Genomic DNA, 24,508 nt, shown 5'->3' with positions numbered 1-24,508 from the left:
GCTGTGGGGCCTTCCAGTCGATGCAGGTTGATGTGGTGGTGTGGGCACACAGGAGCGCTTTCCTCTGAATTCCCTCCCATCCCATACTGGCATCCTCACGTGATACATGGTGGGGGAGTAGGTCTGCAAGGAAAGGCACTGCCTGAGCCAACTTTCTAACAGGTGATGGGGAAAAAAATAATATCCAATTAACACACTCATTCTGTGCAATTAAACCACTTCTTTTGACTACAGCAAATGCTCAGAGCAGCAGCCCCAAGCAGCCCAAAACCCATCTAAATCTGGTTGTCTGCAGAGGGAGGAAAGCCCACCTGTCTGCCAGTGCTACTAAATCGGTTGTGTCAGCAATTTTCTGAGGACCAATGGTGCTCAGGAGGGTATGGACCTTAATCGGCTCTCATTTTCTTAATGCACTGGCAGATGGGAGTGGAGAGGACATTGCTTTCTCCATCTCCAGTCACAGACGGGGCAGAGCCACCAGAGGTTTGCGCAGGCTAAGTTCGTTGGCAAGGGCGACACTGGGGGTGTGGAGCCATCCTCTGCCTTTGCTTGCTGGGGAGACTGGCAGTGAGTGGAGTGTTCCTGGGGAGTCCTGCCACCCTGGCTCTGCATCAGCCGCTGAGACCTTACTGGCACCAGGCACTGTTACAGACCCTCTTTACAAAAACATTTTCTGGCCCTTAACAGGGGAAGAGGAGAACTGCTGGGTGGGGGGGCTTCACTCGAGGATCAACAATTGGGGTGGAGTTGACAAAGCCCTTGACAAAAAGGGCTTGACTTTTCAGTGCCGGTGTGCCAGCCACATGGCACCATGCGTGGAAAAGCACAGTGAAGCCTTCCACCCCAGCCGGCCACTGCCAGCATCTGCTACACCAGCACAGCCACTTGCACCCAGGGCCCTAGGGAGGCTGGCGGCAGAGGTCTGCTGTGCCCAGAGCCCGGCAGCCCCTCCTGGTCTGTGCTGCACCATGCACGCCCTGTGTGCTCTGGTGGGACTGTCGGTGCGGGGCTGGAGCAAGGCGAGCCGCAACAGGAGCGAGCTGCAGGCTGCGGAGAGCATCCCTGCCCACGGTGAGGAGGGTGAGCACCACGGCCTCGGAGAGTATTGCTGCCAGCCGGTGGGTGCCCTGCAGAGACTGGCCCGTGGAGGAAGATGCTTCCAAGAAATTGGACCAAGGCTGGCCTGGACAGGCCCACAGGTGCGAGCGGTGGGGCGGTGGGGCGGTGGGTGAGCAGGGCAGAGTTTGAGTCAAAAGCAAAGGCTGGGGATGAAAATGCCTCTGGATTGATGTCGTTTTCATGAAATGTGCCTGGACGTTTGCACACAGGCTCTCTATTTCTTCTGCAGCTGTTTCCCAAGGAGTTAATTAGCAGCACTTTTTTTTCTGGTGGGCTGAAGATGAATATAGCTGAATAGAGACATCTGAGCCCTGGAGAGCCCCAGTGCCACTTCGGCTGGCATGCTGAGTGCCCCAACCATGCCTCAGTCCCACCTTGTGTACCATTTCTTTTTCCAGCTCACCCTTATTTTTTTCACTCAACACCTCTCTAGGATCCCCAAATAGACCTGAAAGCCCAGGAAGGTTTGCATGAAAAAAGTGGCAAGCTGGCAGTTATTCCATGTCAATCCGCATAAACCCTCCTCTCTCTTCCTCCTGCCTGTGCTGCCAGATTTTCCTTAATGTCTCCCTGTTTTTCCAGTTGTGAGTGATTGCTCAAGGAATCTCCTGGCAGAGAGGACTTGGGTTCACCCTCACATCCCGCTCATCTCTAAGGCATATGCATGGAAATAGGGGTGTGGGTCTGCTCCTCTTCATAAAGGCAAATTAAATCTGCTCACGCAGTGCCAGGCGCAGGCAGCAGAGCTGAAGTGTGTGGCTGTTTAATATTCATTGGGCATAGATGTAGAAGTTTTCTTTTCTAAAATAGCTTTGCACAGCGCTGTGCTGCTCTGTTTTCCCTAAACCTTAGTGGGAGGCTGGAATTTAACATTTCCTTTGATTGTCTCCCCAACTTCCACTGGCTTAGCTGAGAAGCAGAAGAGCCTCACTGGGTATAAAACCTGCTTTGAGGACAGACCCTGGCACTTCATTTGAAGTTTTCAATTCTGTAGTCTGCTGCAACAGAAAGATGCCTTTGAAGCACCAGCATGGGAACAAGAAATTTTGCTTCTGTTTTGAAACAGGATGAGTTTCTGTGGTAGTTGTGTATCTCTTTGTGTGTTAAGTTTTAAAGAGGAAAAAACATTTTCCTCTGAAAAATTTTGGCAGGTAGATTCATGGATCTCTTTGGGAATTCTTCCTGTTAATTGAGTGCAGTTTTCTTCACCATCTCAATTGCACATTAGAAGAAAAATGTGAGAATTTGGTCCCACTTAGTTCCACAATGATTAAATCATCATGAAATACCTTTCAGGAAGTTCAATTAGAAAGACCTCAGCCTTTTTCCTTGTTAAGTGGGAAGCTGTGATAGTATGGGGTGGGCTGGCATGCTCCAGCTCAGGGAAGATAACAGCAGGGAAGAGATCGCCCAGCAATGCATGGAGGCAGTGGGAGCATCCCTGCGGTGCCAGGGAAATGGGTGGCTTGCATGCAAACAGGGGCCTGGGCACGGCTGAGCCAGCACATCCCCAGGCTGCGGCCAAAGGGCTCTGCTGATGCCCACCCGGGAGCTGGCAGTCACCGCTGCCACCGGGCTCCGAGCTGCATCACCAGTGCAGACATAGGGACATCCGCTGCATACAACAGGTGTCAATAATGCATGGGAGGGTAATGTTTCTGTCCCGCTGGAGGACTTCTGGTGTCAGAGCTGCAGAGCGGTGGCAGTACAGCATCCTGCACATCATGGCCCTGAGACTTCACAGACAAGTGGAGTGGCTGGACCGTGCCTGCTGAACATCCCTAGGGCACATTCAAATGTGTGGGTGACACGGAGTGCACAGAGAGCAGGGCTGTGGCCCTGCCGGGCTGGACTCACAGTGGGATTCTGCAGACAGCTCGATATCGAGCAGTCAAAGCTGGTTAGCAGGGGGGCTGTTTAATTTCATAGAAGAATATCTGACCTTGTTTGCATATTCTTCTCTTTGTCGGGTGCAGCTTTTGCATTGTAGCCGGGATGCAGCTGAGCCCATCTCATGTCTCACCTGCCATCACAGTATTTTCCTTTACATGGATGCATTTACTTTATGACCACAGGAGTATTGCCCTGTAGAGGCTCTTACTGATTTACCTGTGCCCATTTTACATGCCTGTGGATATTATTAGCAAGCCCTGCATTCCTCCATCGGCCACTCCCCACCCCAGCACAGCACGGCCACTTACATCAGCCCCAAAACTCTTTTCCCTAAGTTATTCAGCATTACTGCCTCAGCTTCATTTCTTCTCCAAAGCCAAGTATACATTGGAGGGCACTAAAAATAAATGATTTTGCTGAGAACTGAACGTATTTTTTAAAGGAGATGGCTCCCATCGCTTTTGCCTGTGCAGAAGAAAGCCTAACCCTATCTTTGCACACCCTGTCACCAGTGTCACCCAGTCAGGGTAAGGGGCTTGGCGGATTCACGGGGGCTTGGCCTCAAGGGTAAAATGAGAGGCAGAAGTAGCAAAACTCTGAAAAAATCCCAGTAACCCACCTGCAGCTTCTGTCTTCATACATTTTTTTGTTTAAAAAAGAATTGCAGAAAGCACCCGAGGTCCTGAGCATAAGGTCGCAAGGATGCCCTGTAAGTGCTGGCCAGAGGACCACCAGTGGGCTCCTGCTAGACCAGGAACTCCAGGAGTTCCTGCTCAGGATGCAGCGACCTTTTCAGCACAGCCTGAAATTTGATTTGCTGGATAAAATGTCCTGGATGGAATGCACTTGGTATCAAGCTGTCCCCTCGCTGGGTCCGCTCAAACCGGCAGGGCGATCCCCCAGCAGATGGGGCAGTTTCAGCCTTGGCCGGGCCACCTCGTACTTACTCTTAGCCTTGTTTCTAAGAAGTGCTTTATAAGCAGGAGCTCATACTGGTTAATGCCATGAAACATTAATGACTTAGCAGGTGAGCTGCAGTCCTCCAGCAGAGCAGCTCACAGCTCCCCAGCAGCTGACGTGGTGCAGGATGAGCCTGGCGGTGCTTCGCTTATGGGAAGCACCAGCATTAAAGCCAAACGCCCGCGGTACCTGAAGCCAGCTGCAGAACATGACAAAGGCAAAAGGTAGGTGAAGGGGAGACACGGAGGCTGAGGTTTTGGTTGGTGGCTCTGCAATGCGGTCTGAAGTAAGAGATTCAGAGGGGTGGAAGAGCCGCCTGTCTGATGGCTGCTACGCCTTGCAGGCACTCCCCTGACTGAGCACAGCGTACAGTTTTTCTCAGCCTGAGCACAGCAGGTTGAAAAAGATGTTGTTTTTGTCATTTGCTTGATAGAAAGGAGATTTGCATGGGGGAGACGCAGGCAGAGCCGAGCCGCAGCGTGCAGCAGCTCCCAGCCGGCCCGGCTGGCTCCTCGGCTCCGCACCAGCTCCCTGCTGCCCTGGGCTGTTCCCTGCCACCCCAGCAGCCCCAACCTGGCCTAACCGGCTCGCGGGGCTTGGCCAGGGGGGCTGAGCCAAGCAGCTGCCGAGCCCCCCGCCACCCTCCGAAGTTGCTGCTGCGGCCAGCAGCATCCCAAGGTGTTGGATTTAGGCAGCGATCCTTGCAACGTCCCTCCCCAGCTCCAGCTCTCCACCCATCTCAACGCAACCCTATCTGAAGGATCAGAGCCTCCAGGCTGAATTAATTCAGTTGGTGAACTTTAAAATGAGTATTAAATTTCTCAGGAGCATGCTAAGACTTAATTAAAACTCCTATCTTTGCACAAAACGGTGATGTAGGAATGCAGGGGGGTTGTTCCTGCTTTGGTAAGCACTTCATGTCAGCTTGGCAAACCGTGCCTCAGCAATGCTGAGAAATCCCCTCACCTCCTCGAGGAGGAGCAAAATTAGAGTAATGAGCTGGGTTGTAATTAATTGTGCTCTGGGGACACATTCTCATGACGTCTGGTGCTTCCAATGGGGGGGAGCATCCCCACACACAAGAGTGTTCAGGTATGCTCCTGCCTGCGTCCCTGGCCTAGGTTACTGGGTTGCTTGAAGGAAGGTGAGTGACAGTTAAACTTTTGGTGGGATTTGGGACATTTTTTAACTGTCTTATAGATGTAGGTTAAATATTTGCTCAGGGCAGAACAAATGCCTAACGCAAAAGGCCCTGCTCAGCGATGTGTTTTAATTGCTGGAGCTTCCCTTCAATCCAAGTAAAAGGCAAATTAACCTCTCTTTTTAACAAAAAAGTCTGGGCTAAAAGCAAAGAGCTAAAAATGTGCCGGGGTCACCGTCCCTTGGCAGCGTGCCCCACGGCGGGCCAGTGCCACTGGTGCTGTTCGTGGAGGGCAGTGTCTGAACACTGATGGTCGTCGATATATCGAGCCTTCCCGCTACCTGCCGGGTGCTCGCAGGACCTGCGAGCTGTGGCAGTGAGACCTGCCAGTTGCTGCCTTTTCACTGTCTGCCTGCAAAGTGGCGTTTCTAAAAATACCTCCAGCGATGTCGTCAGATAGTGCTTGCTCAGGTCTCAGAGACGTGACATCTGAGAAAAGGACTGGAGCATCACTGGGGGAGCAGGCTGAGATTATCCCAGCCGGCGCAGATGAATCCCTCCAGAGAGGGGCAGGCGAGCAGGGCACCTGCTGCCTGCACAGGCTCCCATGCTGCCCCCGGCCCACCCGGCAGCAAGCAGGCATCCGCTGGGGTTTTTTACGGCACAAATATCATTGTGGCCAAGGGAAAAGAAGCTGGTACTTGGCCACCAGCATGGATCCAACCCTAAATAACCCCACTTCCAAATCCCTGGGGATCCTGTCCCTGGTGTGCTGGGGCTGGTGGAAAACTATGCCATCCTTGCCGAAGATCAGCCCTGCAGCTCAGAGGGGTGGGGTTTTTAATACTATTTGAATATGACTGTTGGCACAGACCACTTTCTGCATCTCAGATTTTGTTCCATGCTTATTCATTAAGTTATTTTTCTAAACAGGGGAATTCACACATATGCCTAGTTAATTTAGACGTATTTGATGTAATTGATACAACTTACATGCATTGCATAATAGCAATGCCATTAAAAACTTGAAGCATTCAAAAGGCAGGAAATTACTTACCAGTTAAAGTCATTTACATAAACATTTATATTACCCTTACAGCTCGTAAATGAAGTCAGTGATGATATGGCATTACAGTTGCTATCAGAAAGTAGAAAGTAGCTTTATGTGTGTCAATATTATCACCAAACCAGATGAAGGAGCTGCACAGTTAATAGGGTATTTATGCAAATCAGCACAACTGCTCAGGGGCTCTAGGGGTACATATATGTACTATATCCGTGGGTCTGTAGGCACCCCCGCCCCATCCATCCAAGCCAAGGTCTCTGCACTGGGAACATCAATAAAGCTCAGCTGAGGTGCAGGGGAGGCGCCGCTTTGCAGAGCCTGGGAGGTTTGCGCTGGGTGTATTTCTGCTGCGCTGGCTGCGGGGGGGGAAGGCAGCCGCAGCACAGAGGTGGAGGCAGCTGCCAGGCCAGTACGGCCTTGCTCAGGGCCTGGCTGTGCCAGGGGTGTGGGGGTATGGAGGTGACACTTCCCAGACCCCTTTCCCTGGGGTGAGTGGCTGGAGCAGCTTGTGTGTCATGTGGGGGTGTGTGTCTGTGGGGGTGTGTGGGTGTCTGTCCATCCATCTGTCCATGTCCCGGTGCCTTTCCATCACCCCCATCCATGGAGCTGGCTGGTGGCAGGGGATGGGGCAGTCTGTCCTGGGCAGGTCTGAGGCTACCCAAGAGGGAGATGCCAGGATGGAAGGACAAGGCCAAATCCTGCTCCAAACCTGGCCAGGAGTGAGCGAAAGGCTGCGACTGAGTGTGACAGGGTGGGAGGTTGAGGAGCCCTTGCCTGAAGGGCACACAGCCCGCTGGTGGGCACAGCCTTCCCCTTCCCAGCCCCGCAGGGCCGGCACCAAACCCGTGTCCCCCCGAAGCCAGGCAGGACCTGCACACCCCACGGGTCAGCCCCACAGCAGGCGTGCAGACGTGAGCCATAGGCACGGGGCACCCGCCACCGCGGAAGCCAAGTGAAGTTTTGTTGTGGGAAATATCCGGTACTGCCAGTTAATTACCATGAGCAAGTCATGAGTAACTTGTGTCACCCAAACCAGCCATTAACATAATGATTGTACGTGCAATACAGACAGGTAGATACAAATCACACCCTAAAAATGTGTATAAATTATATTTAAAGTAGAATTTTTTATTGCCTTTCTGACACCAGGGCCTTTGGAGAGGTCTCGGGGCACGTTGTGCTGTTTTCTTCACGCCTGTGGGTTAGAAACAGGTTGTTTTCCCGGTGAAATCGGTGTCCCTGGGCCCCGGCGAGCCTGGGTGCTGGCTGGCAACTGTGCCAGTGGATGCACCGGTGTTTGGGAGCGGTGGGGACGCGGCGGGAGGCGAGGGCACGGTTTGTCACCTCCGGTCCTTAGCGTGTGGGTCACCAGCACTATGATCACCTTCTTGGTGGTGCAGGTGGCTCTGTCCCTATTGTCCCCCAGGGAAGAATGAGCTGAGCCGGGGTTTGGTGTCGGAGGAGAGGGGCAGGAGCACCCCAATGAGCTGTGTGCCAGGAGGGGTGCGTGGGCAGGATGGGGGGTACACCGGGGCTCCCCGGAGAGCACCTGGGTTGGGCTGAAAAAGGCCGGGGACACACCAGGGGTACCAGGGACACACCGGGAGCCCCCCGGGGCTCTGTCAAGGGGTGCTCGGGGAGGACCGGGGGACCCGAGGGTCGGGGAAGGGCCGAGGGGCCGCCGGGGGCACAGGGGGCTCCCCCCAGCTCCCCAGGGCTCCGGCGACAGGGGCTGGGGACGCGCCGGGGGCTCCCCCGGGCCCGAACGGGCCGTGCGCCCCGCAACCCCCCGCCCGCCGGAACCGGCACCGCCCGGGGCAGGGCGGGGGGGCAGCCCTGCCTCCGCCGCCCGTCGGGGGGTTCCGAGAGTTTCCATAGCAACGGGAGCGGGGCGGAGCTCGGCGTTTCCGTTACCGAAGTGCCCAGGAGGGCGGGGACGGGGCTGGCGCCGGCTGTCCCTCCGCTGCCGCCGTCCCGAGCCCGGTGAGTGGCCCCGGGGAGCCGGCACCAGCACCGCCGGGAGGGGGGCGAGCCGCGCCGCGCCGGGCCGGGGCTCCCTTTGTCTGTAGGGGGCTGGGGGCGCCCGGCACGGAGCACCTGGGGCGGCGGCGAGAGCACGGCTCCCCGTTAGCCTGCAGTGGGCGGCGCCGCTGGGGTGGCACCGGCACCGGCGGGGCGCGGGGCGGGGCGTTGCTGGGCCTCTGCGTACCGACCGGCGCTGGCACCGGGGGGCGCGGGCGGGGCGGGACTGCGCCTCCTGCGCACCGGCACCGGCACCGCCCCGCTGCGGCTCCCGCCCGCGCCACCGCGGCTGCCGGCTGGGAGAACAAGGGACCCCCGCGGCGGGCGGGGCGGCACCGGGGCTCCGCACCCCCGTACCCCGCCCAGACACCCCCGGCGCGGCGGCGGGCGAGGGGCTGCGGCCCGGGCCCGGGGCTGCCCGCCGTCCGGGAGTTCGGCAATAAATAACCCCCGCTCGCGGTCAGGAGGAGCCTGGAAGGGCTTCAGGAATGAGTGAATTAATTGCAGACACGGTTTATGTCACATCCGCCGGGAGCACGGGGGAACCCGCGGCCCCGGGAGCGGGACTGGGGCAACTTTCCGCGGGATTCGGGAGCCGGGGCGGCCGGGGCTGCGGCGGGGGGTCGGGGCCGGGGGGCGGCCGGGCTGAGAGGCCTTTCCTTGCCCTTGTACGCAGGGGTGTCACCGCGCCCGGGACCCCTGTGCCATGATCACATCCCGCACGCCCTGGGACCTGGGATCCGAGCCCGCCGCGGGAGCCGCCTGGGAGGCGACGGCCCCGGCCCCGGACGGTGAGTACGGCGCGGCGGCTCGTCCTGCCCTGGGGCTCAGCCGGCGCTCCCGCCCCGTGCCCGCCCGGGAAGGAGAGGCCGGGAACAGGCCAGCCCGCATTTTTCACATTTCTTTCCGGATGAAGCTTGGGATTTGAGAAGCAGAGCCTCGGAAGCGGGCTGGAAGCGGTAGACAGCTAGGGGGTGCGCGGAGAGGGCAGACTCCATCGCCCTCCTGGCCCTTCCGAGCGAGAACCTTGGGGACAGAGGGTAAAGTTTAATATGTAGGAAAGCAAACGGGGCGATAGGCATGGCAGGGAAGACACAGAGCCCTCGCTTCTCTGCTTCTCCCCAGCCTCGGCTCCTTGTCTCTCCCCAGCGCAGCGGCACCGCGGGTGAGTTCAGCGGGGGCTTCTCCCTGCCGCGGGCGGGGGGTGGCTGCGCGCACCAGCCTGCAGCCCCTTGTCGGGGAACAGCCCTTCCCCCCTCCCTGCCAGGTTTTGGCAAAGGGGGAGGCTGACACCCCCCCCCTTACTTGGGCTTTTTTTGCTGTTGGCTTCAGCGTCCACCATCCCTATGGGCTGGCAGCAGCTTATCCAGGCGCTGCTGCTTCCCTGGCTTTTGGGCCAGCCCAGTGGAGTGCTGGGGGCACCAAAGCCCCCCGAAAACGGGGTTTCCCAGGGCTTCCTCTGCCCGTGCCGGGGTAGGGGAACTCGTCGCCTTTTATCCGGGCATTCGCCACTGCATTGGAAACGCTCAATTTTCATGGCTCGCAAAATGTTATGGCTAATTATAGGCTGAGGAGAAGTCCAGAGCAATGGACTGACTTCGTCAGGGCACATCTACCTCCAGATGCTGCTTCACAGCCTTTGGCCCAGGTGCCTGCGGATGATTTTAGGGGAAAAAAACCCCTGCATTAGTGGGGTTTGATTTGTGGCTTGTTGGTTTTTTCCTTGCCTGCCAGAGAAGCCATTTGGCTGCCCATGATGGTGGCAGCACTTGTAGCAGACAGGTGGGGAGGGGACACAGGGCCCCCAAGCAGTTCCCATTGGGATGTAGCCCTCGACGGCCACTTTGCCCATAGCAGAGGAGGACACAGCCACAGGAAAAAGCTCCTCGAGATGCTGTTTTCCTTCTGAGCCGCACAGGAACTGCTGCCCTGTCTGCTTTCAGGTTTGCTGCATGACAAGTAAAGGAAATATTTGGGGGCAGCAGAGGGAGGTGACACTGGCAGGGTCTGTCTGTCTGGTTTCGGTGATGCAAGCAGACTTCGGCAGCTTTTCCGAGATAGGATCGCAGGAAGTGGAGCAGTGTGGTGAGGGGCAGGGGTGGGATGTCCCCAGTGGGGGGACGGATCTGGTCCTGCAGACTGCAGACGGATGCTACACCCTAAATTCTCATTACTAGTTGTTGGCAACTAGTCTCCACCCCCTGAAGGGCTAATTTTTCTAATTAACATAATTAACATTTTTAATAAAACTTATGCACTGTCTCCACTGTGCCAGTGCAGTGGTGGCAGCAGGGAGGAGGAGGTGAGTTTGCTGAGGGAGGCCGAAGGCTGTGTCCGTCCTGGGGTCTCAGGTTGATCCAGTGACACTTTTTGCTCCGTCTCAGGCTGTGGGCAGGACACGCTTGTCACCGGGAGCAGAGTGGATGCCTCTCCCCAGGTTCCTCTGCTGTCTGCACTGGTTAACCATAAAATCCTCAGTGTGAGGTGGCCGAACACTGCAAACCCCTACAGGCTCTGCCAGCCTTTCCAGGTGAGGAGTGCTGGGCCAGCCGTGGCTCGGGTGGGGAGGGTGCTTTTGGGGTGGTGGGAAGGCTGCCCTGCACCCTGCTGGGCCATCCTTGGTCCCTCCCATCACTGCAGCCAGTTTCCATCTCGATCTGGCACTGCATGCCTCAGAGCTGCTGCCCGGGCAGGGAGGGAAGAGTATCCCCAGGAAGTCAGAAGGCATCAAAAAATGCCAGGGAACAGCCTGGAATAACATTTTCTGGGTCACTTCTGGGTCACGTAGGCAGGAGAGCTCAAGGCAGAAGGGGGATAAGAAAATGCTGTGCTGTGAGATAGTGTTTGCCCATGGGATGGCTAGTAGGAAGGCTACTGTGGCCAGGGACAGTGTTGGGACACCTGGTGTACTGGTGTTGCTGCCGCCAGTTCATTCTGGGCTTCAGGCAAATTGCCCTTCCTTAAAAAGAAGGAAAACACCTTCTTATCTCACACCAGCTTTGATGAATTCCCTCTGGCAAAACCCTCCGGAGTCTTAAATGTAGATGCACTGCAGACACACAGCTGCTCCAGGAGGATGCTGCTGCCACCTCCTTCCAAATTACTCTCAGAAATATTTGGCATGTGCCGGGTATTCACCCCTCTACTGGGGTGAGACGGGTTTCCCCAGCATCAGTGGCCTGCGGGGTGAGGCCATGGGCTTTGAGATAAGATACAGATAAGAAAAGGCACTTCTGAGTGGGGCAGGGAGCGATTCTGCGAGCTTGGCCGGTTGGCAGCTTGGCTTTCTAAAAGCATCCATGCTGTAGTGCTTTTATAAATGGGGATAAATGCCCCACCCACCCCCTCGATTTCCCACCCTCTGCAAGCAAGTGATAGATATGACAGGTAAAGAAATTCGGGACCTTCTCTGTATTCCTTTGCCTCCTTCTAGATTCTTTTCTGGTTGTTTTGGAGCTGTGCTCCATCCCACAGAGCATGGCATTACTTGAGTGTTCAATATCACATTCAATCCTGCCTGGAAGACAGGGTCCATTTTGTGTTGTTTTTTTTTTTAAATGCCATAAAAAGAAAAATAGGTAATATTCAGTATAACTGTGTGACCATGCTGAGGGAAGGAGTTGTTCATGGAGAGAACTAAAAGCAACATAGTGAGTTCATCGTGGCAGCTTCCCAAACCTGAAATCCCTCGGAGGGAGAGTTTCTCCAGGTCCCGCTGTGCTGTCCTCTGCAACCTCCTCCCTGCTTGCTCCTCCCGGCCAGCCCGCTGAAACGCTGGCTGCCGACACCGTGACCATCACAATGTGCATGGTTGCTGCATCTCGGCTCTCCATCCTGTTTCTTCTCACGGACACAGGTCCTGCGGGAGAGCGGGGGAAGGCGGTGGGAGGAGAGCGGGCGCCGGGCCCTGGTACCAGCCACGGAGGAGCCGCCAGCAGCCCCCTGTGAGCTGGCAGCTGCCACGCCGGTGCAGGCAGCCTCTGCCATGAACCTGGAGAAAGCAGGTAAGGGGGAAACTGGGATATGGCAGCAGGATGGGATGGGCACCCGCTACCTGCCAGCGGGTACTGGGGGGACCTCTCCTCTTTCAGGGTGAACATAGACATGCGGCTGCGCTCACCACGGGGGGATCGGGTCTCGGTAGAAAACAAACACCAGCCAGCTGTCGGGTGACACCAGGCAACTGATAATTTATTTAACTGGGTGAACAGAGCAGGTGAGCGCTAGGAAACCCACTGCTCTTTCCTCCCTTCTAAGGAAAACGTAATGTTTGTGGAAATGCTCGCAGTGTGCATGGCTGCACCAGGGCGGGTGAATCCCTGTAGTTCCCCGTCTTTCTCCATTGGGACTGAATTGTGCAGGCTTGTCAGGGCGCATTTCGGGAGCTGCTCCTGGCGTGGTCCCTGGCTGCATGCCCGAGCATCTGCCAGTAGGGATGCAGGAAGAAGGACATGTGTGGCAATGGCAATGGGGCAGACCTGTGGAAAGGGATTGCTTTACAAATGGGTTTCAAAGCATTTTGGAAGCCAGGAGGGTCAGCATGCCGTGCCTGCTGCGCTCAGACCCATGTTGCCACCAGCATGCGTCTGTCTGGCATAGATGTAATGCATGTCGTGCCAGCATCTCTTCTCCCCAAGGATGCCCTTGCAGGAGAAAGGTGTTGGAGCAAGGAGGAGCATGTTATTTGTGCAGGATCACCCCTGCCTGGCAGTGTGACTGGCAGCCAGTGTTGTGGCTTTGAACTTGGCTTTGCCTTCAGTCCCAGGCCAGGATTAGCGTGGATGATGTGTGCAGATAGGTGATGCGTCCACAGGAGTCCTGGGGCCTCCTGTAATCTTGTCTTATCCCTGCATGCTCCCCAAGGGGCAAGAGCTGGCATTCCTGTTAACTTAAGAAGTTTTGGGGTCGGTTTTGTTTGGCGTGGGTTTAAAGAGAACTTCACAGTCTCCTGCCTGAGCTTTTGTCGTGGAAAGGAAGAAAAGCTGGCACCCGTTATGCTCTTTCAGGGTGTCCAGCCCAAGACACGAGGACAGAATCCAGTGATCACTTCTGCAGGTGTCGCTGGTTAAGTCCCAGGGCATGCAGTCGACAGCAGAGCTATGGTTTGGTCCCAGAGTTGCATTTTTTACCCATTCTGCTGGCTTTTAAACTCCCTTTAAAGGTAGAAGGTCTGATTCACAGACACAAAAAGTCTTGTTTCTTGTATTCAGGATGTTTCCCATAAGGCGGGCAGCACCTGCCCGCAGGCAGTGAAGCAATTCCCAGCATCGCCTTCTGCCTTTAAAACCTCAGGTTTCTGGTGGCAGCAGATGAAATCCATGGCAGGCAGGGAAGGGCGCCAGGCAGCCGGGATCCTGGCCACCAGCTTGCCCGCCACAGTGCCTCATCCCCACATTGGGAATGAGTCAGGCCAGCTCATTTCTTCTTGGGAACTACCAAATCACGTAGGGATTCATTTGGTAGGCTCTGATGTACGGCCAGGTTGGCTTCTGTCAGCACCGGTGGCTCTATTAACATGCAGAAAACAATGTTTAATATAATACTAGGAAGGTTAGGAAGCCAAATGCACAAGGATTAGGCAATACAGCCATTCAGGGTACCTGTATATTTTTAATTTGGCTTCCATTATATTTGTGTGTAATAACGCAGTCTTTAATAACACGATCACATACTGGTTTTCCACCGGCACCTGCTCATTCAGAAAAAAGGATGCCGGGATGAATCAGAGCGCCGTGGTGAAGGCAGTTGTTATCTGAGTGAGGCAGCAGCATCTCAGCGTGTGATGGGGCTGGGTCACAGCACGGTGCGTGGGCAGGCACTCTGTGTTATGGCCTGGGATGCTCTGCTGGCATTGGCAGGTCCCTTTGGCTCCCCCCCCCCCGGCCAAATCCGGCAAGACCCCACCCGTTAGCCTGACTGACCTTGGTCGTGGTCAGCACCGTGGCACTTGGGATGCATCTCCTGACATGTCACTGCTCTCCACGGGACTTCTGTGAGTCAGACTTCCCGCAGCCCCATCTCCGCCACAGCCCCTGGGGACTCTTCCTGTAGCTGGCATCCTGTTCCCTGGCGAGGTGGCCAGATCCTGACTGGCTCAGTCTTTGCTCCCACTGCAGGAGGGAGGCTCTGTGGTGGAAAACGTGCCAGCCTGCCAGCAGCCCGGCCCTTCCCAATGATCCAGAAGGTGATGGCCTCCATGGCACATCTGCAGGAGGAGAAGCTGCAGCTGCAGGAGGAGCTGCTGCGGCTGCAGGAGAAGCTCACTGCCCGGGAGAGCGACGAGCTATCCCGCTCTCTCCAGCTGCAAGGCCAGGTATGGTGGGGACGGGGGGGCACACTGGGGTCTCCAGCTTCAGGCTATGGCTTGGCCAAAGTGCCATGGCTTGCAGTTAGTGAGGGCCATGCTTGAAAGGAGCATAGGACCTCCATCATGGAGCATCTTCTTGGCTCAGGTGCGTCGGTATGATCTGGGAGCCGGGCGCTCCTGAGCGCTGCGGCTGTCCTACTGGCTGAGGCTGCATCTCCCTCGGGGTGCTCGCAGCCCTCTGACTGATGTTATAACGCTGGCAAGGGCGCGTGGCTCCTTGGACGTGATGTGGCTGGAAGGGCTTTGGGCATCGGGGTTGCAGCCCTGCAGCAATTGTCCATCCTCCCAGCACAGGACCGCCACTGCAGGATAAGCTTGTTAGACCAACCCAGCGGATTAATTTTAGTGGCTTTTGAGAGTCAGCAGGAGGTAGGAAGTTGAACATGAAGGCACAGAGTTGTCTGCCAAAGGGGAGAGTGTTTTGGCTGCTGTGACCAGAACCCCCCCTCCCCAGAAACTATCTACTGTGCTGGTGTGGCCACATTCTCAGTGTGAGGACCTGGGTCGTCCCAGGGAGATTGAAATTCTGGCTGCTTATAAAGGCATTTGCATGTGGCTGTTGTGGAAGCTGTTACAGTCAGGTTCTGCTTGTTCCACGGGTGTCAAAAAGGCGGACGTAATTGTCCTGCGTTTGGTTGGCATACTCTGCATGACACAAGCGTGAGCGCCAGCAGGATCCAGCCCTGCGCTGGCCAGTTCGGCAGCAAGTGCAGCCGACGCCAGCCAGAGGGAAGCGCTGACCCGAACCCCCAAAGCTCGGGGATGGCTGGGCCACGGCTTGAGCCAGATCCGGCTGCCAAGGAGTCCCTGTCGCCTCCAGAGATCCGGATGCAGCTGGAGATGCCAGAGCAGGTAGGGGATGGAGGTGCATCAGCATTTTCAGGTGCCACTGGCACGGGGAGCGTTGGGCAGGCTCCGGCGTGCACGTTTGCTGGCTGGGGTGGCGGATTCCCTGCAACGAGCCACGGCTCTGTCTTCTCGGTCCCTCCCCTCTTTTAAAAAATACTTGGAAAAAATACCTTAATCATGTACCTTCCTGAACGGGATTTTTCCACTTCAGCGCGAGGCTGGTGTGCTCAGCCCCCCAGCCGTAGCAGAGGAGACTTGCTGTGGAGGGAGGGAGGCAGGTTCTGACACCGGCAGGTACCAGTCGCTCGCCGCAGCTCGTAGCCACAAGCACGCCGAGCTGGCCCGCAGAGCCCCGGCCGTGCCCTGCCGAGCGCCCGGGCTGCACAGTGGGTGCTGCACAGTGGGTGCTGCCCACCGCACTGCCATCTCTGCAAGGGCATGGCTTAATGACTTATTAATTACAGCACTGTGTCAGCACATCTGCATTTGTTATTAATCAGCAGTTCCTAAATTATCATCCACGGAGGCCCAGGTGCTTAGAAAAAGCTGGTTATTGGGATGGGGCAATAGCCTGCTGCATCCCAGCAAGAGGCTTGGCGCTGGGGCAGCTTTCTGGTGCGGGGAAACCAGGAGCCAGGCTGGGATCTGGGGGATGAGGGTGAAGCACATGGCCAGGTCTGGCTTTCCCTGGGGTGAGTTTTGGGGAGGTGGTGGTGCTCACGCAGCGGCTGTAGGGTTTGGGGCACAGGGCCAAGGGATAGAGCAGCCAGGCAAACCACGTAAAAACAGCCCAGGAGACTGCTGGCTTTGCCAGTCACTCACTGCTGCATTCGTTTGAATAGCTGCATATTTTCCAGGGAGACTTGCTAGCCCCTGCACAAAAATTTGAGGATTTCTGAAATTCACCTGGCTTTGGACAAGGGCAACCTAGTCCCCGTGGGATGGGCAGGTGCCCAAATAGGGGTGGCTGGGGAGCATCCTCCTGTCGGACTCAGACATGCAGTCTACTCGAAGGGCTCCTGCTCCCTCTTTCTCCCAAGATGACTTTCCTAGAAAGAAAAATAAAGAAGGTGAAGTGAAGCTGTGTTGCAAGGGCAGGACAAGGCACTTCTGGTTCTTTAAACAAAATTACAGATGGGTTTGGGTTTTTTCCTTCTCCAAATACAATGCTTTTTTTTTCTTTTTTTTTTTTAATAATGATCTCTGCTAATGCTCAACATGGACAAATTATACCCATGGTCGAACAAGGTCGAAGCAAGGCTTTCATTAGTGCTCGTTTTAATCAGCTCATGTGAATCAGGCGCTCAGAGCAAGGTGGAAAATTAAGGCATAACAAAGGCGTGAGCCAGACTGGATGTTGGTGGCCTGGGTGGCACCGTGGGGTCTCCTCCAAAAGCTGCCGAGATGCCGCCTCGTTAACCTTGCCTGTGTTGACAGGTTGAAAGTCTGAAGGCGAAGCTCCTGGAGCAGGCGCAGGAGATCAGCCGGCTGCGCTCAGAGCTGGTGAGCTGCTGCTGGGCTTGGGCTGAGCCAGCCCTGCCCGGGGGGACGCTGGGGCTGAGGGGCCGTCAGGAGGGAGGGGGCTCACAGGGGGGGCACCCTCGGGTGCTGCAGCCTGGGGCGGCCCTGCTGCTGTGGACAGGGGCCAGCAGGCAGAAGCTTGTTGATGCAGCAGGCTGGGGGGTCCCCGGTGTGGCAGGCAGGGGCTCCCTGTAAGGTGGGCTGGGGACTCGCTGGGGTGCAGCAGGCCGGGGGGCCCTGGGGTGCCTCAGGCTTCCACCCCCTGCCATGGCAGGGCGGCACGGATGCGGAGAAGCATCGTGACCTGCTGGCGGCTGAGAACGAGCGCTTGCGGCAGGACATGAAAGCGTGCGAGGGGGAGCTGCGGGAGCTGCGGCGGCAGCAGCAGGCGCCATGCCGGGATTGTGCCCATCTCCAGGTGAGTCGCTGGTGGTGGCGGCGGCGGCGGCCGCAGGGTAGCAGGCACCCATGGGTGACATCTCCTTGACTTTGCTGTTTGGGGGCCAGGAGAACGCTGAGCTGCAGGAGCGTTTGTCCCAGCTGCAGCGGGAGGCAGAGGAGACGCGGGCCAAGCTGGCGGAGCTGGATCTGGAGGTGCAGCAGAAGACGAACCGCTTGGCCGAGGTGGAGCTGCGGCTCAAGGACTCCCTGGCTGAGAGAGCTGAGGAGGAGGAACGGCTCAGCCGGCGGCTGCGGGACAGCCAGGAGACCATCGCCAGCCTCAAGTCCCAGCCCCAGCAGATAAAGGTGAGCATCATGGGGCTTTCTATCTCTTCTGGCTGGGCAAGGGGAGCTGGGCTGGGTGCCTAGCAGTGCCCAGTGCACGTCCTGCAAGTGCTACCCATCCCTCTGCTCTGAGCACTTCGGCACAGCACTGTGATTTTGTAAATTGTCCCCCCTCGGGCAGCACCAGCTCTGTCCTGGGCCCCTTGGGTGCTGCTTCCCCAGTATACTCCATCTCCGGGTGGTTTTCCTCCCAGTACATCATCAAGACAGTGGAGGTGGAGTCAGCCAAAGCAAAGCAAGCCCTGTGTGAGAGCCAGTCCCGAAACCAGTACCTGCAGGAGCAGGTGGGGATGCAGAGGCAAGTGCTGAAGGAGATGGAGCAGCAGCTGCAGAGTTCCCAAAAGATGGTGGCTCAGCTCCGAGCTCAGGTCCGAGCACAACAGGTGTAAATCAGAAATTGCCCTGCCTGGCTGCATCACGGTTCCTGCCTGCATGGTGCTCACCGTGTGGTGCAGTGCGGCAGCCGGTGGTCACTGACTTGGAGTTTACACCGCCCTTGTGCCTCTCCCAGATCGTGATGTATGAGGCTGAGCTGGAGCAAGCCCACGGGCAGATGCTGGAGGAGATGCAGGCAATGGAGGAGGAGAAGAACCGTGCCATCGAAGAGGCATTTTCCCGTGCCCAAGTGGAGATGAAGGCAGTGCACGAAAACCTGGCAGGTGAGGAGAGTGCAGGGGCCTCACAGGGTCACCTGGCTGGTACTGGGGTGTTGTGCCACCTGCATCTCACCCTGCCTCGTGCCTGCAGGCGTCCGGACCAACCTACTGACACTGCAGCCAGCGCTGCGCACCCTCACCCATGACTACAACAGCCTGAAGCGTCAGGTCCGCGACTTCCCCCTGCTCCTTCAGGAGACCCTGCGGAACGCCAGGGCTGAGGTTAGCTCCCCTGTGACCACCACCCCGGCTCCCCGCCATGGAGGGTGGAGGTGCTGGGGGGGTCACTGAGCCGTTGGTCTCCATCCCCCACAAGATTGGCCAGGCCATCGAGGAGGTGCACAGCACCAACCGGGAGCTGCTGCGCAAGTACCGTCGGGAGCTGCAGCTCCGCAAGAAGTGTCACAACGAGCTGGTGCGGCTGAAAGGTGTGCGGCAGGGGCAGCGGGTCCTGTCGTGGGAGTGTGGGAGGGGGGGCAAAAGGGACAGGGGAGCATCGCCCCACTGCACCCCAGCACCATGGCTTTGGGTGCTCCGTGCCCCTGTAAGATGGTTGGGCTGGTGGTGGAATGCTTTGGTCAGCAGTGGGCTGCAGCATTCAGCCCACCCGGCATTTGATGGTGACCGGGGGCAGCAGCAGGATGCGCTGGGGCTGACACCATCTCTGCACCCCCCTGCCCCAAGGAAACATCCGTGTTTTTGGGCGAGTCCGCCCCATCATGAAGGAGGATGGCGAGGGTCCAGAGGCGGCCAACGCGGTGACCTTTGATGCTGATGATGATGCTGTCCTGCATCTCCTGCACAAGGGGAAGCAGGTGTCCTTTGAGCTGGATAAGGTCTTCCCCCCACAAGCATCCCAGGAGGAGGTGGGTGCTGCCATCCACACTGTTGGCGTGAGGGGGGATGCAGCCACCTTCTCTGAAACAATCTGGTCCCTCCCAGGTGTTTCAGGAAGTTCAAGCCCTGGTCACCTCCTGCATCGATGGCTACAATGTCTGCATCTTTGCCTATGGGCAGACGGGGGCAGGGAAAACCTACACAATGGAGGTGATTTTGCCTTTCCTTCCCTCTTTTTCCTCAGCTTCCCATCCCACGGTGCCCAGTCTTGGCATCCTCCCCTAACCAGGCTGGGGGCCAGCTCGGCCCCAGTGTGCGCCAGTGATGCTCACTGCTGCTGCCCAGGGGCTTATGCAGCTCTCCCCCCAAAGCTTTGCTCCTGCTCAGAAAAAAATGCAGGAGGGTGTTCTCCTCCCATTTCTCACCTCAATCCATCAGGGAACGGCAGCAAACCCAGGAATCAACCAGCGGGCCCTGCAGCTCCTGTTCTCCGAGGTACGGGGCAAGGCGGCCGACTGGGACTATGCCATCAGTGTCAGCGCTGCCGAGATTTACAATGAGGCACTCAGGTATTGGGCGGGGGGGAAGCTTCCTGCTGGGGTGAGCAGAGCTGCTGGGCTGCTGGCATCAGTGGGCATCACCCCACACTGTTCTCCCCATCCCACCAGCCCTGCCTTGCCCACACAGCTTGCTCCCAGGCCACTGGGTACTGGATTTGGTGATGCAAGGGTTTATTTTGAAGGTTTTTTTGGTGCACACCACCATTTCAAAGCACTCTTCCTCAAGCTCCATTACTTATGCAGACTCCCAGCCCTGCCATCACTCCTGCTCCCTCAGCTCTGATGCAGCGGCTGGGGCATCTTCCTCTCCACCGCAACTGCCCCTGCCCCACCGAGACATTATATTTAGAAATTACTAACTGGGAGCTGGGAGCATGTTTTCCTCCCCTGCCCAGCCACGGGCAGGAGGGGCCGGGAGGAGGCTGGGAGTGCATCCATGTGGATAACGGGGACCAGGAACGGCAATAAAGAACAGGGATGAGATCATGGGCGCTGGGCTGGGTGGGAGCAGGCACCTGGGAAGCCAGTGAACCCGGGTCTACAAATACACTACGCAGCATCCCCAGGAGGAGATGGCTGCACTGGCAGTGCTGGCACGCAGCCCTGAGCTGCGGCAGGGGTGCCATGCATGTCACCCCCATGGGGCAGGGATGGTAATGGGTACTCCTCTTCCCACCTCTTCCCAGGGACCTGCTGGGAAAGGAGCCGCAGGAGAAGCTGGAGATCAAGCTGTGCCCCGATGGCAGTGGGCAGCTCTACGTGCCCGGGCTGACCGAGTTCAGGGTGCAGAGCGTGGAGGACATCAACAAGGTGCAGGGAGATGGGGGCAGCGGGAGCAGGAGGGTGGTGAGGATGAACTGGGGGGTGTGTGTGCCTCTGCTGCATGACCCCCGGATTCAGGAATGTCTGAAGCATTGGGGAGCGATAGAGACCAAAATAGGTCTCTGGGTGCGATGTGACGGTCACTGTCCCCTGGGGTGGGCCATAGGGGGTTAAAAATAAAAACGTGGGCCCCAGGCAGCTCCCGGGGGGGGGGGGTGGGGGGGGGTGGGGGGGCATTAGCAGGATGCTGGCTGTCACCACAGTGCCCTGCCTGTCACCCTCTGCCTTCAGCGTGTCTCCCTGGCTGAGACCTGACTGCAGTCATCGCCCCAATGGACCAGGCACTTTGTGCAGGGCTGTTGCTCGAGTTACATCCCTGAGCATTGCTGGGTCGCGGGGGCTTTGTGGTGGGTTTGGGGCAGGCTGGCCTCACCCCCCACCTCCCTGGGCTCCCCCAGGTCTTTGAGTTTGGCCACGTTAATCGGGCAACGGAGTGCACCAACCTGAACGAGCACAGCTCCCGCTCCCACGCCCTGCTCATCATCACCGTCCGTGGCCTCGACCGCAGCACAGGGCTCCGTACCACAGGTGAGTGCCATGCAGCAAGCCCCTCACCGGGGTGTCTGGGCCACGGCCTGCCCAGGGGTGTGCGGGGCTGGGCGCTGATGCCAGCTGGGGGGGTTTGGCTGTGTGCCCCTAGGGAAGCTGAACCTGGTGGACCTGGCGGGGTCGGAGCGGGTTGGGCGGTCGGGCGCAGAAGGCAGCCGGCTCCGTGAGGCACAGCACATCAACAAGTCCCTCTCGGCCTTGGGTGACGTCATTTACGCCCTGCGCTCCCGGCAGGGCCACGTGCCCTTCCGCAACTCCAAGCTGACCTACCTGCTGCAGGACTCACTCAGCGGTGACAGCAAGACTCTGATGATGGTGCAGGTAGAGGCTGGGCACCTGGGGCCTGCTGGCATCCCTGTGTCTGGTCAGCATGGTTTTTGGAATGGGTTTGGTCCCTGCAGGAGGGATGCTGGAGGAAGGAGCTGGGCTGGGACCAGGGGACTGGGCTTGCCCATGGGGACACCCCTCCGGTCTGTAACCATGGTGCCAGGGGCAGCTCTGTCACTATCTCTTCACCCTCAGACAAGGCTGAGGGGGTGTGTGTGTGAACTTGGAGGTCCACAGTGCTGCCCTCCCTGCCTGCACATGGATACCATCCCTATGGGCATGTTGGCATCTCCCCATCCCCTCTCTTGCCGAGAGGAATTTAGGCTCTGGCAGTTCCTCCATTCCTGTCCTGTGCCTCTCCCCTTGCCCCAGCTGCCTGCACCCACACCGAGCCCCCTGGGGGTGCCTGAGCCCCTGCCACCTGCTGCAGCTTTTCCCAGCTGTCCCTTGTGCTGGGGCAGTTGGTGACAGAGGATCTGGCTGGCTGAGACGCTGGCCCAGGCACGGGTGAAGAGGGCTATCCTGGGAGCGGCAGGTTAATAATAGCATCTCGCCGGTCCAGCACGGGAGCGTTGGCGGGGGCAGGGGAGCGCTGGGGGCATGCAGGCGGGCAGCAGGGTGATGTTCTGCCTGTTCCTGCCTAACTGCAGGTCTCCCCTGCTGAGAAGAACACCAGTGAGACGCTATGCTCCCTGAAGTTTGCCGAGAGGGTTCGCTCCGTGGAGCTGGGTCCTGTCTCCCGCAAGGCCGAGCTGGCCTCCTGGCCCAGCCAGGAACAGCTGGAGGTAACTGGGGGGGCAGAGGAAGGGCACCAGTGGCCCCTTCACCTCAGGGGCTCCCCTATTTTGCCCCCGCATGTGAGCCCCAGGGCAGTTTGCTGTTGGGTGTTCCCCTGGAGCCACCTCCATTGGGGACCATCCCCTGGTGGGACACTGGCTGTCCCCAGGCAGCAGCCCCTGGCCAATGCTGCCACCTTGGCTCTTCCAGACCCTGTCTGGCAGCAGCCCCAGCGTACCCTAGAGCAGATTTGGATGCTGCTACCCAGGCGGGCACATTCTGCCTGCAAGCCTATTCCCTGTGCCTTCCCCAGGGGACTGGCACGGGCTGACCCTGGGGCCATGCCCCATCTCCTCCCAGGGTGACTCACCAGGGACTGCAGCAGCCCCTGGCCGGGGCCACGCATCCCCCAGCCCGGGGCAGCTCTCTGGCCGCGCCGCCTCCATCCGCAGGAAGCTCCAGACCTCAGGTGGGTGGTGGGACACCATGGCCCTGCTCCGCAACCCAGGCACCCAGCCAGGGTCCCTCCAGAGGAGGAGGCTCACACTGCCAGCCTGTCCCAGCCACGTGCAGGGTGGGGGAAAACAAAAGAAGATTTGTAATCATCCCATTAACCGGTTAACTCATTAACTAATTAGCCATTGGGAGCCTGGTTAGCACTCTGGTACTTAGCCACTGCCAGTGGCTTGGGGGTGGGGGAGTGATAGCAGCAGTGCCCCTGGGCTGAAGCTCTTTCCCCTTCGATTTCAGCCTGAATTAGGGGCAGCCACGGCTGCCAGGTGAGTGCCTGCGGCCGGGAGCCGGTGGAGGGCTCTGCTTTGGCCCCGCTTCCCGGGCAGGGGTGGGGTGCTGGGCTGTGCCGCTCACGGGGATGCTCCTGGGGACGCTTGCAGTACCAGCTTAGTGCAGCACCTGCTGAAATGCCATTGGGTGGGGCGGGGGCAGCGGTGGCTCTGCCCCCTGCCTGGCGTGACCCACATGTGTCTCCCCCCCCAGGGAAGCTGAGGCCGGTCCCCGTGTGACAAGTGCCAGCCCTGGCATCAAACCCACTGCAGGACCCAGCCCCTCACAGTGCTATGGAGAGCTGGCTGCTGGAAGATGTGAAGGCTTCGGTGCCGTTCCCTCATACACCAGGACCCCAAACCAGAGGGTGACAGCACTACCTGGACTGTATGGATGTATGGATGGACATCATGAGCAGCACGAGGCCAGGGTCTCCCAGCAGCTGGCCATGCATCTCAGAGTGGGGGAGAGTGGTGCTGGGCAGGGATCTGCCCCCTCAGACACTCAGCTCTGTGACTTTTTAGCTTTGCCGGACAGATGTTTTTAGCCAGAGTGGGGAGCTGCTGGGTGCTCCCTCTGTCTCTCCAGCTTTGTTTTTACAGGAGTAGAGGTATCCGGCTGCAGGGGGTGCTTAGAGCCAGGTGAGCCCCGGGACATGTCTCTGCTACCCTGGCCACAGCTTCCCCCCAGACTATGTCCAGGCAGCTGCCCACTGTCTTTCAGAGCAGCACTTCCTCTATTTTAAGCCAGAAAAAAAAAATCCCAGCAGCTCCTTTCCCGGTAGGTTTGTCAAGCCCTGTTGTTGCATGAAGGCAGCCTGGTGCCCTGCATGAGCCGAGCCGCCACTCACCGTGTCGCCAGGGCCCTGCACCAGCCGCTCTGACACGGAGCTGCCCGCGTTACGTGGCACCGGGGTGGATTTAGCGGTCTTGAATGAAGCTATTGTGAAGTTATTTACCAGTTGTCTTGTCAAGAGAGATCACAGTGTGATCAAGATGAAAGTGTTTGAAATATTTATACCCTGTTTACATGGTCTGGGAATGGAAAACGAGTGGAAAACAAACAAACAAACAAATGCAAACCTCCAGCCCAAAAGCCTGTTGGCTTTTGGGAGAGCAGCTGGCAGGGGTATGGGAGAAGATGGCACTGCTCCTTGGACCTCTGAGCACCCGCCTGTGGGGACACCACCTGCTGCTGCAGATAACTGACTGGATGCACTGATGGCTCTTTCCCACCACAGCCCTCTCCTCTCGCTCTTCCACAGCGTATTCTATTAAAAAAAAAGAAAAGGGGGGGGGGGGGAGAAATAAATTTAGCCTTTTGTAAGATTAGATGTTTCTATGTATTTTAATAATTAAAAACAAAAAATCCTGTTTTGTAACAAAACTTATTTTAAATAAACTGTTAAAGCCA

At 57.7% G+C, this 24,508-nt stretch overlaps 1 protein-coding gene across 6 annotated transcripts; it reads left to right on the top strand.

The window, feature by feature from the left end:
- The first annotated feature begins 433 nt into the window (after positions 1–433).
- On the top strand, positions 434–24,508 carry KIFC3 (kinesin family member C3). Of its 6 annotated transcripts, none has more exons than XM_055726443.1 (21): positions 434–1,199; positions 8,878–8,992; positions 10,586–10,731; positions 12,058–12,205; positions 14,318–14,514; positions 16,855–16,920; positions 17,213–17,356; positions 17,446–17,685; positions 17,919–18,092; positions 18,236–18,383; positions 18,472–18,602; positions 18,697–18,808; positions 19,065–19,246; positions 19,323–19,427; positions 19,656–19,786; positions 20,464–20,587; positions 21,058–21,187; positions 21,300–21,529; positions 22,186–22,320; positions 22,673–22,781; positions 23,309–24,508. In XM_055726443.1, exons 1-21 carry the CDS (start codon positions 804–806, stop codon positions 23,332–23,334), a joined length of 3,189 nt encoding a protein of 1,062 aa, XP_055582418.1. In that variant the 5' UTR covers positions 434–803; the 3' UTR covers positions 23,335–24,508. The 6 variants fall into 6 exon arrangements, with proteins under 6 accessions (XP_055582418.1, XP_055582417.1, XP_055582419.1 ...); XM_055726442.1 differs by having other exon boundaries at positions 14,300–14,514; XM_055726444.1 differs by lacking the exon at positions 434–1,199 and adding an exon at positions 4,040–4,196 and having other exon boundaries at positions 14,300–14,514.

This window comes from Falco cherrug, chromosome 14, assembly GCF_023634085.1.
Source record: "Falco cherrug isolate bFalChe1 chromosome 14, bFalChe1.pri, whole genome shotgun sequence".
NCBI lineage: Eukaryota > Metazoa > Chordata > Aves > Falconiformes > Falconidae > Falco > Falco cherrug.
Note: the sequence above shows the minus strand (reverse complement) of the source record. Positions and strands in the feature narration are given on the sequence as shown.

What these genes read in the sequence shown, in the direction of transcription:
- KIFC3 (XM_055726442.1), top strand. Translation starts at nt 804, where the DNA reads ATGGCACCATGCGTGGAAAAGCACAGTGAAGCCTTCCACCCCAGCCGG. An exon ending in TGGCCTGGACAGGCCCACAG is followed by an intron (nt 1,200 to 8,877) that starts GTGCGAGCGGTG and finishes CCTTGTACGCAG; the next exon opens with GGGTGTCACCGCGCCCGGGA. An exon ending in GGGATTGTGCCCATCTCCAG is followed by an intron (nt 17,357 to 17,445) that starts GTGAGTCGCTGG and finishes TTTGGGGGCCAG; the next exon opens with GAGAACGCTGAGCTGCAGGA.